At 38.4% G+C, this 15,144-nt stretch overlaps 1 protein-coding gene across 2 annotated transcripts; it reads right to left on the bottom strand.

The window, feature by feature from the left end:
• Positions 1–338: 338 nt before the first annotated feature.
• On the bottom strand, positions 339–4,072 carry LOC131019589 (bifunctional D-cysteine desulfhydrase/1-aminocyclopropane-1-carboxylate deaminase, mitochondrial). 2 transcript variants are annotated; one of them, XM_057948169.1, is made up of 11 exons: positions 3,601–4,072; positions 3,450–3,515; positions 2,253–2,447; positions 2,042–2,152; positions 1,824–1,915; positions 1,442–1,534; positions 1,297–1,354; positions 1,106–1,219; positions 860–957; positions 588–778; positions 339–421 (listed from the first exon to the last, which is right to left on the bottom strand). In XM_057948169.1, exons 1-11 carry the CDS (start codon positions 3,880–3,882, stop codon positions 408–410), a joined length of 1,314 nt encoding a protein of 437 aa, XP_057804152.1. In that variant the 5' UTR covers positions 3,883–4,072; the 3' UTR covers positions 339–407. The 2 variants fall into 2 exon arrangements, with proteins under 2 accessions (XP_057804152.1, XP_057804151.1); XM_057948168.1 differs by having other exon boundaries at positions 339–778.
• Positions 4,073–15,144: the final 11,072 nt, after the last annotated feature.

Raw genomic sequence — 15,144 nt, 5'->3', positions numbered from 1 at the left:
AGTTTTATAAAATAAAGGACATTTACTTTAAATGATTAACCTAAATAAATAAAAATAATAAGCTTAATTCGTTGTTTACTTAGATGGATTGAACTTTGGAATGTTTCAAGACCCTCGATAACTTCTATCATTTGATTCATATCCCATTGAAATAGTGAGATTGAAACAATCCTAGTATGAAGGATGAAAATACTCAATCATTCAAAGTAAATGCCTACTAAATATATTAGAGATATCACATTCATCCTCAATCTTAAGTGGCATTTTCTACCTTCTTAGTTATCTTAAATCCTCTATCACAACATTGAAGATATATTAAACTTTAACAATGCATAATCTAAATAAAAAGTTCAATCCTCGTTCTACATTGATCATTCATTGTTGGTACATTGATCTTGTATTGGAGTTTATCGTTGGAAACCTAAATAAAAGGATAATTGCCGTCAATTTTCGGCGGGCTATAAACTTGTAATAGTCTTAATCAAAAACACAATTTTGAACAACAAAAGATATAAGAATCAAGAATCATGAGTTGAAGCTCACATGTTGACATAGGCCAGAGAAGTTTCTACTCTAGAACATCTTACCAGTGCCTTCCTTGCGAGGGATGGATTCATGGACGTCCATCCTACGCCAGTTTCCGACCAGTGGCGCCATCTGCTCAGTTTTCTCATACAGTCCCAAGAGACCTCCGGTGTGTATGAAGAGGACCTTTCTTCCTTCCCACTTTCCGGGATTCTCGGCCATGTCTCTCATCATCCCGTATGCAGCTTTTCCGCTGCATGTATCACAAGAACAATAATTCTACCGGAGAATATTGGAGTCAAAAATAGGAGACTGGCGACAAAAGAGGTCGTACCTGTAGACGGGGTCAAGAACAATACCGGTGGCTTTAGCAATTTCTTGCACAAAATTTAGCTCTTCTGCTGTATTCATGGCATAACCAAGTCCTTTGGCCTGTGGAAAGTACAATTAAGTAGCAGAAATTAGAGTTTTGCAAATTTTAGAATTTTTGGTTTTAATCAGTAAGGAAATATTGACTAGCATTCAAAGATCAAGAAATGCCAATCTAAGAGTGTTGAGGAAGAAATGGAGCTCAGCTTACATTTTGAATGTTGACAATGTCACGTGAGCTAACACCGGCTTGAAGCCCATCGATTAGGCCTTGAACGTAGTCATAGAAGTAGTCGGGATCATCACATACACAATAGGCATGGACCTGCATTTACGACCTCTATAAATAGATAGCGATTTTCAAGATGGAGGAGCGGATTTGGGGGGGAGAAGAGTACGTACTTTAGCAGCCAAGCCGCTCAGCCAAGTCCCGACTGCTAAACCAGCAATTGTGCCTCCGCTGAAAATCAATGACACGTATACACGTCTCAGTGGTTACCATTAGATGATTAGAAATAAGCAGATACATCATAACTAGGGTTCAGACCTTCCACATGCTACAATTATGTCGTCAAATGTTATTCCACCACTTCCTTTTCCAAGCTGTTGTTGGATCTCTCTAACTGCTTCAACATATCCCCTGAAAAGAGAAGACTATTTAGTTGATTGAATCACATTTCACTCCTCACACTCCTTATTTAGCAGCCTTGGAATATAACTACAAAGAAAAGATTTATCAAAATAAAATCAAAGCTATTGATCACAATCAATCAATTGTTTAGTGGGATGGTGATGCATAAACCGTGGATATCCAAATTAATTAGCTTCTTGTGGCCACTTGGTCAGATTCACCTTAAGTCGCTAATAAAGTTCCAAAAATAAAATCAACGATATGGTAAAGATAGAGTTTGCTTCATGCAAGATTTTACCAAGTTCCCAAGGAATTGGATCCACCCACAGGAATGACATACGGCTTTCTGCCTTCACTCAAAAGCTTTTGTTTCAGTATGTTGGTGAGAGCCTGATAGCAGAAACGAAGGAAAGAAACGTTGTAAGACTTTAAGAACTTGTCATGTCAAGAAAAGGCAAAGGAACAGATATAGAGTAAGTCAGCATATTTAAACAATGAAGAATATGATAAACATACTACAGCCCCAACGCTAGCATATTCCTCCTTCGAAATAAGATCTACGTGTGCTCCAACCAAACGTTCAACTAAGAGATTTCCAGTCAACCCAGGATCTTTGTCTACTAGAGCCTGAACGCACACAAAAAAAAAAGCATGCGAGAAAAAGAATCAAGTTGAAGGCAACCATTATTTCTCAGTAGCTAAAAAAATGTGAACGTGTGATCAATACCTTAGAAGTGCGTAGAATAAGATAACAGTCGAGATTCAAATACTTGGCAGCCACAGCAGTGGCTCGGCAGTGATTGCTTTGTATCCCTCCAATAGTAATAATGCAATCAGCACCCTGCGCCACTGCCTCCGCCAACAAGAACTCGAGTTTCCTGACTTTGTTACCACTCAATTGCATTCCTGAAAGATCATCCCGCTATAAAAATTGGAAATTTCAAACATCAGAAAACAGATATTGAATAATCTCATCTGGAATACTTGAGAATTTCAAAAAGAAACAGCATCAACCAGGATAGAAAGAATCACAAACCACATCAGTCACAGGCCAACTGGTATAACATGGAAACACATTTAATTTACAGATTGACTTTGAAACCATGTTCCCCAATCTAGCCCAGTTAAGAGTTTCAGCAAGTTTGAGCAGATATTCTGATCTACAGCCAGCACCCCTTGTAGCAAACGGATGCCGGGAAAGACAGCCGAGGTACAGTAAATTCATTTTAATAGTCCCAAAGAGCTTGCGATTTCCATGACATCATCCCTCAAGATGCTAGAGCAAAATCCAATCCTTTAAAGCCGAAAACTACTATTATTTCCCCCCTTCAAACAGGGAAGGTTTAGCGCTGAAGTTGATTGGGGGTTCTAACTAGCATGTTTCTTTTAGTGAGTAACAGTTTCTATCTTCGTTCCTTCTCTCTGTAGTTCTGGAGAAGTAATTGCAAAAGGTCCACAACAATCAAATATTGTTCATGAGTCACTACAGGTAAGCTCATGAACTGCCTGTACGAGGTAACCTTTTACTCCACAATAAGAGGAGCAGTAGTTGTGTGATAGCTCACTACTCAGCCAACAAAATCTCAAGTTTACGAGTTCCTTTTCTTTCTTTTAAGCTATCCACAAACTTTACTCGTCTCTGTACATTCAGGGGCAGCTCGACTATAACTTTTCAGTCACGAAATCGTACATTCCACCAACTAGTCACCAAAGGGGAACAAATATATCCAGAAGAAGCACAATACAAATGATCAAATTGTTCAAAAATCACTACACTTCTCTACTCAGCAATAAAAACTTAAAATTTTACAGGTAGAATTACAAGATAAAAGGCAACAGTCAACCAATGTCATTCATTATCACTCAAATATTCAATCAAACTACAACAATTCAATAATCATCAAGAATCAAGAACCGCGGTTACCTTGAGATAAACTTCGGTGCCCTTGGGCAAATTAGGAAGGTTCCACTGGTGAATTGGAGTCGGAAACTGCAGCATAACCCAGTCGAAAAAATCAATAATACATGTAAGTGATACAACGCGGCTAAAATCGAAAACAAAAAAACGAACATACATGGCCCAACGAGAAAATGTGCGAAGGAACTGGGTTGAGATTGGCTGCCCACGAAGGCGGCGTGTAAGGCTTTTTGCAAAGAAATTCGAAAGCGGGCTCGTGGGCTTTTGGGATAGAATCCATTGAAACTTGGGATTTGATCGTTGCCGTCGGATAATACGAGGAGTGAGCGATTTGGCTATGTCGGCTCCCTTTTACTGAACTGAATTTGTTGTTATTGACGGAGATGATAGATGACGGAACACACAACGGGGCTGAATTCAAGAGTCGGCTGCTTATCATTTTATCTCCTACTTTGACTCTCGTTGTCAGCTTATTTGTAGCTGCTTCCAATCATTACTAATTCATTGCTATGTCGAGTGTGTGAGCCGTTTCTGTTAGTGTGAGTTTTATCAGGATTCTCTCAGCTCTCTATTTAGTGATGCCCGAACCGGGGGTTCACTGTCGAAAAAATTTTGAATCGTAATCGGCTCGGCTGTTCTGCTGAAGGGCCGCTTTTCGGTTCTTAAACCGCGATTTTGGGTCGGGGCAAAAATCGACCGTTTTCGATTTTCTTTCTTTTTTAAAAACTATTTTTTTGTATTCTTTTTATAAAATTAAATTATTTGTGTTAAAATTTTGAATTTTTTTTTTTGCTTTATAAGTGTTGAATTTTTTTGAAATTACTCAATTTAAATAATATAATAACTTATAAATATATGTTGTGTTTTTGAAATTTTGGAATTACTCAACTTAAATAATTTTAAAATTAATTAACTTGAAATCTTAAATAATATAATAACTTACATGTGTTAAAAATATAACACTTACAAGTGTTAAAAATTCCTAATATTGAAAATAGCTATTTAAAATCTAAATATTGTAAAATGTATAAAATTCTTTGAGATGTCCACTATTTTATTTATTATTTTAATAATTTTTTTTTAAAATATAAAATTTAGAAGTGTAATACTATGAATTATAGTTTAACTTTTATTCAAACAATTATATACCCTAATAACGAATGATAAATTAATAAAAGTAAAATTAAATGATAAAAATAATTAAGTACCTTATTTGGATGGAATAAATCTTAATTAATATTACATATAAAATTAAATTGAAAAAAAGGAAAAAATGAATTGAAATGGGGAATTTAATGATGATTTAAAAAAGGAAGAAATTAAGTACCTGATTAGGAAGAAATTAAGTACATTATTAGGAAAAAATAAATCTAAGTGCGCGGTCCGCTGGTTCACGAGCCGAACCACTAGGCCGCGGTTCAGAAAATAGAGGCCCGAAACCAACCCTTGGTTGTAACCGGTTCTGGAACCGTCCCGTAGTCAACAGTCCAGGCTAGAACCGTTGACCCCGGGCCGGAACCGGCGGTTCCAGTTAGCCCATGGCAACACTATCTTTATTATGCGTGATGTATAGGTGATATATAGGTTTTTTTTTGTGAAAAGTGTAAATAATAATTTAATAAAACGAGTGTAAGGGATACTCGAATTTCTTACACGACAATCCAATTACAAAAAATCTATCTTATTTAAGGATAGGCCGAATGCATACATTAGGTCTGCAACTTATGGATTCATCGAAATGCAATAGTATTCAAGAACTCGTTGAGCTGCTACGAGAACCTTATCAAGATGATTAAAGTGAAATTTTGGTTTTGGGTATCAAATTTATTTTCTAGTGTTGTTTGTTATAGTTTGAGTGATTGGATTTGTAATCCATCGCATTACCTTAAGTTGTTGTAATTTGGCTCTTTTTTTTCGTGTGTAACCTTGTATTTCGCTTTTGGGTTGCACTCCTTGTGCGTGAATAAAATTTCCATTTACCAAAAAAAAGCAACCGACTCCGGCATATGATCAAGAATGATATGTCTTGGGATATCATAATCACATAAACTTGTCTTGGAAAAGCAGCGCTAATCCCCCTGATCTACAAAACCTATAAGAAATTCTATTCTTAATAGGACTCGTGAAGCTAACCTTATGTCCTAGGGAGTGTGCTAAACATTCCTAATTCATCACGTCGGGTGGTTTTCAAAATTCAATAATAAAGATTGAAAACAAATTTTATTGAGTCAAGGACACCAACAATATATTTACTCGATTTTCTTTGATAACTGAATTTATGAAAACTAATTTAAATCATAATTGTTTTCATTTGTAAAATCCATATGCAAATTCATTTTATGCTTAACTCATGTAACAAGTAATTATACTTAATATATGCACATAATAAAAATATCATTATTATGCATCATCTTTAAAATAATTAGTCAAATTAATATATAGTCTAATTAATTAAAATATCTACTGCCCAAAATAATTAAATCAAGGCACCCTTTTCTTTAAAAAATTTCGCAGCCCATAATACAAGGGAAGGGCAGGCCCAAACTTAAATAAATCATAGCCCAAGTTAATAAATCAATAACAACCCGGTTTTGATAAGTTAAAGGGCCCAAATCAAATAAAAAGTGCAACCCAAACACAAGCCCTAAGACCATCTTCATCATAAATCATCCAACCATCCAATCATCCAACTATCTTTAATATTTAATTAATTTCTCTCTCTTCCACATCACTAATATTCATAACAACCCAACCACCTCTATTTTTGTTCATTTATCAATGACCACTGATCACTAATTTCTTAGCAACAAATACCGCAACTAACACGGTGCAATTGTAGCAAATAATCAGTAACCGAGTATCGTATCCACAGGGACTGACACAACAAAATAACTTTAGCTATCCCCTAAACAGACTATAACAGTAGACAGGCAAACGATTATGAAGAAGGTTTAATTAAAACTAAACTTAAAAAGCAACAAATAAAATCACGTAGAAAAATCAAATAATAAAGACAGCTGATCCTAGGGTAGTAACTTCATTAACTAAATCCACATAATAAATCTATTAATCCTATTAACCAATTTTAATCCAGTTATGATGAGAGATCACTTAATTAATCAATCACTCTCGCTAGAGCAGCAACGATCGTAGATTAGTAAATTATCTATCTCCGTTAGGTCTCAAGAAAATCTACTAACTCCCAATGGCTCCTAAGAATAGCTCCCTATGATCCACCTATCTCCGCTAGGTCTCAAGGTTAAAATCATATCATACATTCCTGAATCCGCTAAACAGTTATCTCCGCTAGGTCTCAAACCGAATAGCTAAACATGCAAACTATTGATCAGATAATTCATAAGAAATTAAGCACCAGGAATTATGAATCATAAACTGGAAGGCACAAAGGTATTAACAAATAAATCACATAAATTCAATCAACTATTTACAAACCCTAGAATCAGCTAAAGGAAACTAGCCAGACATGCTAAAATAAAACATAAGCATAATTAAATAGAATGCAATTATAAAAACTAAATTGTATAAAAACCGAATGAAAAACGATTGTAGCGGCTTGAATCTTCAGTCTTGATCCAAGCCTTGAAAACTAGAAAGCAATGAAATTCTGAAAGCTAGAAAACTGAAAAATAAAATCTGGTGACTGAAAAACTAAAGCTCGGAACTCAAAATAGGTCAAAAGAAGACCTATTTATAGTACCAGGGTAAAATACAGAGTTTGAGCTCGAAAAGGACTTGAAAAATGCCTAAAAAACGCAAAAATACGGAGGTGCGGCGGTCTGGCGGCGATCGGACGGCGCTCACTGCGCGGGCGCCGCTGGCGCCGAAAACTCGGCGGGCTGCCCGGCGGTCGCCGCCCGGTCGCCGGCTCCTTCCCAAAAATCCTTCTTAGGGCGGCGGTCGCCGCCCGGTCGCCGCTGGGTCGCCGCTGTTTCGCTGCTGCGCGCGACTTTCTTGTTTTGGTCATAACTTTCTCGTTCGAACTTTGATTTATGATCCGTTTGCGCTCACGAACTCGTATCGAGACAATCTACAACTTCTATTTCAGATAATTTTTCCAAATTCGAACTCCATATTTCTGTAAAATTCATCAAAATACGAGCAAGTAACATAATTCACAAGATAAAGCAATTTAAGCACAAAACAATAATCCAACACTCAATTTCCTATAAAATTAACATCATATGAACATTAAAAACCATGGAAACATGAGTGTTATCAACTCCCCCAAACTTAAGCCATTGTTCGTCCTCGAATAATGGGAAGAATAAAATCAATAACACGAATGGGTAAGAAATCTAGCTCATCGATGCCTCCGAAAGATAAAGAATAAAGAATGATAGAATTCTCAAATCCTCAATAATTAAGCACAAAATTCACCAATAAACACAACCTATAGCAAAATCAACCTTGACATTCCAAACAATTGAATCTCACACGGTATGTGTATCACTTAACTCTCAATTTGCTGGAATAGGACGTGTATGCTCTCATCGAATTCAATGCAATGCAGATCTCTTACTATAGGCTTTCCAATCGTCTACAATCTCCATCGCTAATAGTGTGCCAGGACTAAGATCAAAAAGGTCTTTTTATTCGGGTTATAATGTAGGGACATTGGTTAAGGTAGGGAAATATAGGCTAAGTGACTCAAATAGATCAAGAACACCAACCTTATAGCTTCACTAATCAAGCATGGAATAAATTCCATCTTCCACCCAACTATATCACCATAAACAACACAACTCAAGGGATTTAATCATCACAAAACAGAACTAAACACTCTTTTATGCTCTCCATTTATTTCCAACACACAAAGTCGATTTTCAAACAAATATCTCAATATACACTCGACTTTATACTTTTTTTTTCTCTTTCTTTTTCTTTTATTTTTCTTTTTCTTGAACAATTTTTTTTTCTTTTCTTTTCACAACTTTCTAGAGCTTATAAGAGTAAATAGTAGCTCAATATCATCCCTTCTTTTTCACAACCCACTATGAATATTCACCACACGAAGATCCCCATATACTTCATCACCCCCTATCATCCGGCTAAAGAATAAAAGCTAAATAGGCTCAAAGAGGATAACAAAGGATAATTTTTTTTTTCAAGAATAGGGTTTGGGAAAAATTGTGGCTAACAAAAGATGGCCTAAAATCATCTCATAATCCTGGGCACAACAGCAACCTCAACACAGAAACCATGGCAAGTTCTAGAAGATCACCACATGCAATGACAAAACTCACAACAAAGAATAAACTGTGTATGATAAACATTTATGGCTCAAAATCTCACAGGTTTATTCAACGTCCAAAAGTCAAGGTCAAAATCACTTTAGAATTATGCAAATTAGTTCCAATTATGCTCAAATCATCAAAGAAAATCAAACTCCAGATTTTTTCACAGAAATCATCATTGGCATCTCACCAGAAATCTAATGAAGCAATAATCATCTCAAAAACAAAACACACACACACCACCAACCAAGCAGGATAAAAAAAATAAAGCTAACAAAAAGATAAAAGTGATACACATATCTACTCTCACCCCCTCCCCCAAACTTATTACAGAACATAAGTTCGAAAGTAAGTTTGGAGGGATGATGATATGTGTGTCACTACTCACAGAAAACACATGCTCCACGGTGGTAGTATGGACAAGGCGCGAGTTCCCGCATCTTCCAAGCTCAACACTGCACTAAACTCCCAAACAAAACAAAGAAAACAAAGAAACAAAAAGAAACTAAAAGAAAGAAAACAAAACAAAGAAAACGGTTGGGTTACCTCCCAACAAGTGCTTAATTTAACGTCTAGAGCTCGACGATACCTCAAAAACTCATGGAGGTCGGAAACAACACTCTAACCATTGGAAAGCTTTTCTACTCTTTGGTGCCCTCTCCACAAAAATACTTCTCTTGGCTCGGACATCCTCCACAAGCATTGCCCCTTTCTCATTCTTGTTCCGAAAAATTCGGAATTTCACTTTCTTCTTCTTGGGGATATGGGTTTTCAAAGACCCCCCATCATGCTCCAAAAACAAACACATCTCAAAAGTCAGAACTTCTTTTGGTTTTGGAGTTTTTTTCTTGGCTTCATACTTGGGCAGCTCATTCTTCTCAACCTCTTCATCCTTCGAATTTGCTAGAAAACTGTCAGCCAAATTTATCACTTCATTCTGGGGAACTTCCTTTGGTGGAGGTTTCTTGAAAATCACAGTTTCCCCATAGGCTCCCAATGTCATCGTCCCCCTTTGCATATCTAGCTTTGCTCCACATGTGGCAAGGAAAGGTCTCCCTAATAGCAAAGGCATCTTTGGATCCTCCGGAATATCCAACACTACAAAGTCGACTGGGAAGAAAAAATCACTCACCTTCACAAGCACATCTTCCGCAACTCCTAGAGGTTTAGAGCAAGACTTATCAATAAGCTGAATTGTCTTGTTAGTTGGCTTCAAATCCCCCAGTTGCAACTTCCTATAAACTTTGAGAGGCATGACATTTATGCTTGCTCCGGTATCACACATGACTTTCTCAAATAATGACTTTCCAATCTTCACAGGAATATTAAAGCTGCCCGGATCTTCTCTCTTTGGAGGCAACTGATACTCCTTCACTGCGAGCACCTCCTCAAATTCATTGAATGCTCTCTTCTTTTCCATCACAGCCTTCACAATTTGCACCTCATTTGGCTTGTTTCTCAAGATCTCCACGGAAGGAATATTCACAGCCAACTTCTTAAATGTCTCCAAAAACTTCTCATCCATCTTCGGCTTTGCCAGGCTATTCGGGAAGGGTGCTACAGGCTTGTACTCTGGCCTGGGAAACGTAGGAGTAGGAATAGGCTTCTTAACAGCAGAGGTGTTCGACGATACCTTAGAAGTAGGCGGCGAATCGCACATAATCGTCTCCAGGTCATCCTCCTCCATAATCTCTACATTTTTTTCCTTTCCATTCTTGCCGTCCCGCTGCTCTTCATCCTCAACTGAATTATCAACCACCCGTATGGAATGACATTGCTGATTTTGCTGAGGCTGTTGATGTTGGCTCTTCGGATTGAACTGAGTGTTGCTAGGAAACTTTCCTGGTGTGTGCTGCGCAGCTGCTTGGTTGGCCATCTGACCAACTTGAGTCTCCAACATCTGCACTTGTTTAGACAGTGATGAAACATGATTTCCTATTTGACTCACTTGGGTCTCCATGTTGGTCTTCCACGCACCTACATTCGTTTCCAAACCACCTATCTTTCCCAACACCTGCTTCATCATGTCTTCCATCGAATCTTTCTTTGGCTCATTGATAACTCCTCCGCTAGACACAGAAAATCCAGGTGGAGGCTGCAAAGCATTGTTCGGATTGCCGTAAGAAAGGTTAGGATGCGGGCGTGCTCCTGGCTGGAACTGCTGCTGACCCTGTTGAAATTGTTGATTTCTGCCATACATTCCTGGTTGTCCTTGCTGGAAATTCCCATAATTTCTGCCATTCACAAAATTGACATCTTCCATGCTTGACGGGTCTATCACAGCTTGCTCATGACGTCCAACATTCAACTCACCAAGTTTTGTAGTCAACTCTGCCAGCTGTGTAGCCATTGCTGTCTGCTGTGTAGCCATTGCTGCTTGTTGAGTAACCATTGCTGCAATGGGATCAGAACTGGAAGCAGCTGCAACCTTCTTCAATTGTATTCGCTCAGATGGCCATTGGTAGCTTGTGGAAGCCATACTGTCAATAATGTTCCATGCGTCAGAACTACTTTTCTGGAGTAGAGAGCCACCTGCAGCTGTATCCATGTGCATCCTTGTACACTCCCCGCAGGCATTGTAGAACATTATCACAAGCGTGCCTTCATCAAATCCATGGCTTGGGCACTTTCTGAGCTTCTCCTGATACCGCTCCCAAGTCTCCGCTAGCTTTTCTCCATCGTACTGTTGAAACTGCACGATGTCCATCTTCAACTTCAACGTAAGGCCAGGCGGTTGAAACTTGCGTAGGAATGCATGAGCCAAATCCTCTCACACGATATTCTCTCCCAGCTGCAGCGTATGATACCACGACTTCGCCTTATCCCGCAGTGAGAAGGGAAAAAGACGAAGACGGATAATGTCATCAGGGACACCATTCATCTTCACCGTGCTACACAGCTCCAGGAAATGCGCCAGGTGCGCATTAGGGTCTTCAATCGCTTGTCCACCATATTGGCTCTGTTGGACCATCGTGATCAGACCCGTTTTCAGCTCAAAGTTGTTAACGTTCACTCGTGGGGGCTCCTGGTACACATACTGTGGTATGAACGCTTCATTGATGGCTGGTTGTTTCTGAGCCTCTCTCGTCTCCTGTGCATCAAGCAGCTTCTTCAATTGCTCTTGCAGAGCTCGAATTTGGATTTGCTCTGGAGTAGCCATCGGATCTGTCTCAACTTGAGTGTTCTGTTTCTTTAGATTGCGCAAGGTCTTGTTGATTTCAGGGTCAAACTCAAAGAGAGGATTTCCGTGAGATCGTGTGTTCATATGCAACCTACAGAAACAGCAAAAAGATCAGAAAAGAAAAATAAAAACAAAAAAAAAACTTGCAGTACTATAAAGTCCTATTGGAAATATTAAAGCAAAATCTAAACAGTCCCCGGCAACGGCGCCAAAAAGTTGATCACTAATTTCTTAGCAACAAATACCGCAACTAACACGGTGCAATTGTAGCAAATAATCAGTAACCGAGTATCGTATCCACAGGGACTGACACAACAAAATAACTTTAGCTATCCCCTAAACAGACTATAACAGTAGACAGGCAAACGATTATGAAGAAGGTTTAATTAAAACTAAACTTAAAAAGCAACAAATAAAATCACGTAGAAAAATCAAATAATAAAGACAGCTGATCCTAGGGTAGTAACTTCATTAACTAAATCCACATAATAAATCTATTAATCCTATTAACCAATTTTAATCCAGTTATGATGAGAGATCACTTAATTAATCAATCACTCTCGCTAGAGCAGCAACGATCGTAGATTAGTAAATTATCTATCTCCGTTAGGTCTCAAGAAAATCTACTAACTCCCAATGGCTCCTAAGAATAGCTCCCTATGATCCACCTATCTCCGCTAGGTCTCAAGGTTAAAATCATATCATACATTCCTGAATCCGCTAAACAGTTATCTCCGCTAGGTCTCAAACCGAATAGCTAAACATGCAAACTATTGATAAGATAATTCATAAGAAATTAAGCACCAGGAATTATGAATCATAAACTGGAAGGCACAAAGGTATTAACAAATAAATCACATAAATTCAATCAACTATTTACAAACCCTAGAATCAGCTAAAGGAAACTAGCCAGACATGCTAAAATAAAACATAAGCATAATTAAATAGAATGCAATTATAAAAACTAAATTGTATAAAAACCGAATGAAAAACAATTGTAGCGGCTTGAATCTTCAGTCTTGATCCAAGCCTTGAAAACTAGAAAGCAATGAAATTCTGAAAGCTAGAAAACTGAAAAATAAAATCTGGTGACTGAAAAACTAAAGCTCGGAACTCAAAATAGGTCAAAAGAAGACCTATTTATAGTACCAGGGTAAAATACAGAGTTTGAGCTCGAAAAGGACTTGAAAAACGCCTAAAAAACGCAAAAATACGGAGGTGCGGCGGTCTGGCGGCGATCGGACGGCGCTCACTGCGCGGGCGCCGCTGGCGCCGAAAACTCGGCGGGCTGCCCGGCGGTCGCCGCCCGGTCGCCGGCTCCTTCCCAAAAATCCTTCTTCGGGCGGCGGTCGCCGCTGGGTCGCCGCTGTTTCGCTGCTGCGCGCGACTTTCTTGTTTTGGTCATAACTTTCTCGTTCGAACTTCGATTTATGATCCGTTTGCGCTCACGAACTCGTATCGAGACAATCTACAACTTCTATTTCAGATAAATTTTCCAAATTCGAACTCCATATTTCTGTAAAATTCATCAAAATACGAGCAAGTAACATAATTCACAAGATAAAGCAATTTAAGCACAAAACAATAATCCAACACTCAATTTCCTATAAAATTAACATCATATGAACATTAAAAACCATGGAAACATGAGTGTTATCAACCACCCCAACCACCCAACCACAACATAATTTTATAATTATTTTATTATTATTGTTTTCATAATAATTTTAATTATATTATATATAAATTAAAATATGTTAGGTCCGGAGGGTCTCGAATAGGTGTATGGGGGGGGGGAAATACACCTATAGGCTATTTTTCAAAATTAACCAAGATCTCAATATAGAGATCAAAAGCGAAACTTCAAACACAAACTCAGACACCTATTTACTGAAAAGAGTTTTGACCAAAACAGGGTTGGCGACTGATACTGAAAGACTCTTCAGTAAGGAGTTATCAGTTAAGTCACAAGAACATAACTGATGCACGTAAGGCTTCAGTCGAGTTTGATAAACAGAGATGTTATAAGTCTCACTCACTATCAGAGCACAGATCAGTCAGACTGATAACACACGCACCGGAAATTTTTTGTTTCGCAATAGCCTTTTGGGTTGAGCACGTTGTTAGTCTTAAGTTTCTCTTTGCTATTAATCAGTTTTCAGTTTATGAAATGAAGAGCACAAGTAACAAATTAAATACTGAAAGCTGTAAATTACACATAGATTTTTACGTGGTTCGGAAAACACTTCCTACATCCACGGTCGGTTGATCAAACCAACAACTTCACTCTACAAGTGCTTACGGGTGCACTGCAAACCGATGCTAGTGCTTACGGGTGCACAGCAAACCGAACCGTGTGCTTGCGGGTGCACACAACCAAAACATCTGAAGATCCAATCTTCAGTTGCAACACACCTTGTTAGATTTCTCACTCCTAGCACGAACTGGCACTAGGACCTCACGGAGTCAGAGTACCTTCCCGAACTCCTTTGCAACTCAAACACTCGATTCTATCGGTCGAAGGGAGGTTTGAAATCTTGCCAACTGAACTTCGAAGAACAAGTTCTTTGGAGTTAGTTTGACCTAGGCTTTGGATAATCAAGATTTGCCTAAGGTCTAAGAGAATTTATGTAATCAGCAGTGACTGATTTTTGGCTTTGGGATTCTCTTCTTCGATTCAAGCTTTGGGGAATTTGAGCTTTGGCTGAGAAGCAATTTTGGCAGAGCTTCAGCTTATGTTGTTGAATCGGTGAAGATTGAAGTGATCCTCGAGCGCTATTTATAGGAGAAGTCTTGAATAGATCCGTTGGCGGAGAAGGTCTTCAAGATTTCTTCCGTTAGAGAGTAATTTGAACTTGGACTGAGGCTTCAATCTTCGAGGTTCCTTGTTTGGTGAGAACGACTATGTTGAAGAGCAGGAGATGCGACGTCTCTGATAAAGTAGTCACCAAATAGGAATGACCTCTGCAGAGAAAGGACGATCTTGAGATCTCTGCATTTAATGCGGCTGTACTTCTGGAGTATGTGACTTCCTTTGAACGTTGGAGGTTTAGTCCGAGGAAGAATGTCTAACTGATACTTGACTTTAGTATCAGTCCGCTAATTCCACGTGGCACGCATTAAGTAATCAGTTCATGACTGATTCTTCGACTGATACTTCAGTCGGCAACTTCAGTCTTCAGTCCTTCGTTCTTCAGAACAACAACTAAACTAGAAAAAGAACTCTAACACTTGAGTTTGAGCAGTTCTAGTCTATTACAGATGA

Source organism: Salvia miltiorrhiza, chromosome 4 (assembly GCF_028751815.1).
Source record: "Salvia miltiorrhiza cultivar Shanhuang (shh) chromosome 4, IMPLAD_Smil_shh, whole genome shotgun sequence".
Classification (NCBI taxonomy): domain Eukaryota; kingdom Viridiplantae; phylum Streptophyta; class Magnoliopsida; order Lamiales; family Lamiaceae; genus Salvia; species Salvia miltiorrhiza.
Note: the sequence above shows the minus strand (reverse complement) of the source record. Positions and strands in the feature narration are given on the sequence as shown.

Bases quoted from the DNA above. Each gene is read 5' to 3' on its own strand.
- LOC131019589 (XM_057948168.1), bottom strand. From the start codon at position 3,882: ATGATAAGCAGCCGACTCTTGAATTCAGCCCCGTTGTGTGTTCCGTCA. The intron at 2,153-2,252 runs GTATTGATCACA...GTGTGCGTTCAG, and splicing joins TTATTCTACGCACTTCTAAG to GCTCTAGTAGACAAAGATCC. The intron at 779-859 runs GTACGACCTCTT...TGATACATGCAG, and splicing joins GTTCTTGACCCCGTCTACAG to CGGAAAAGCTGCATACGGGA.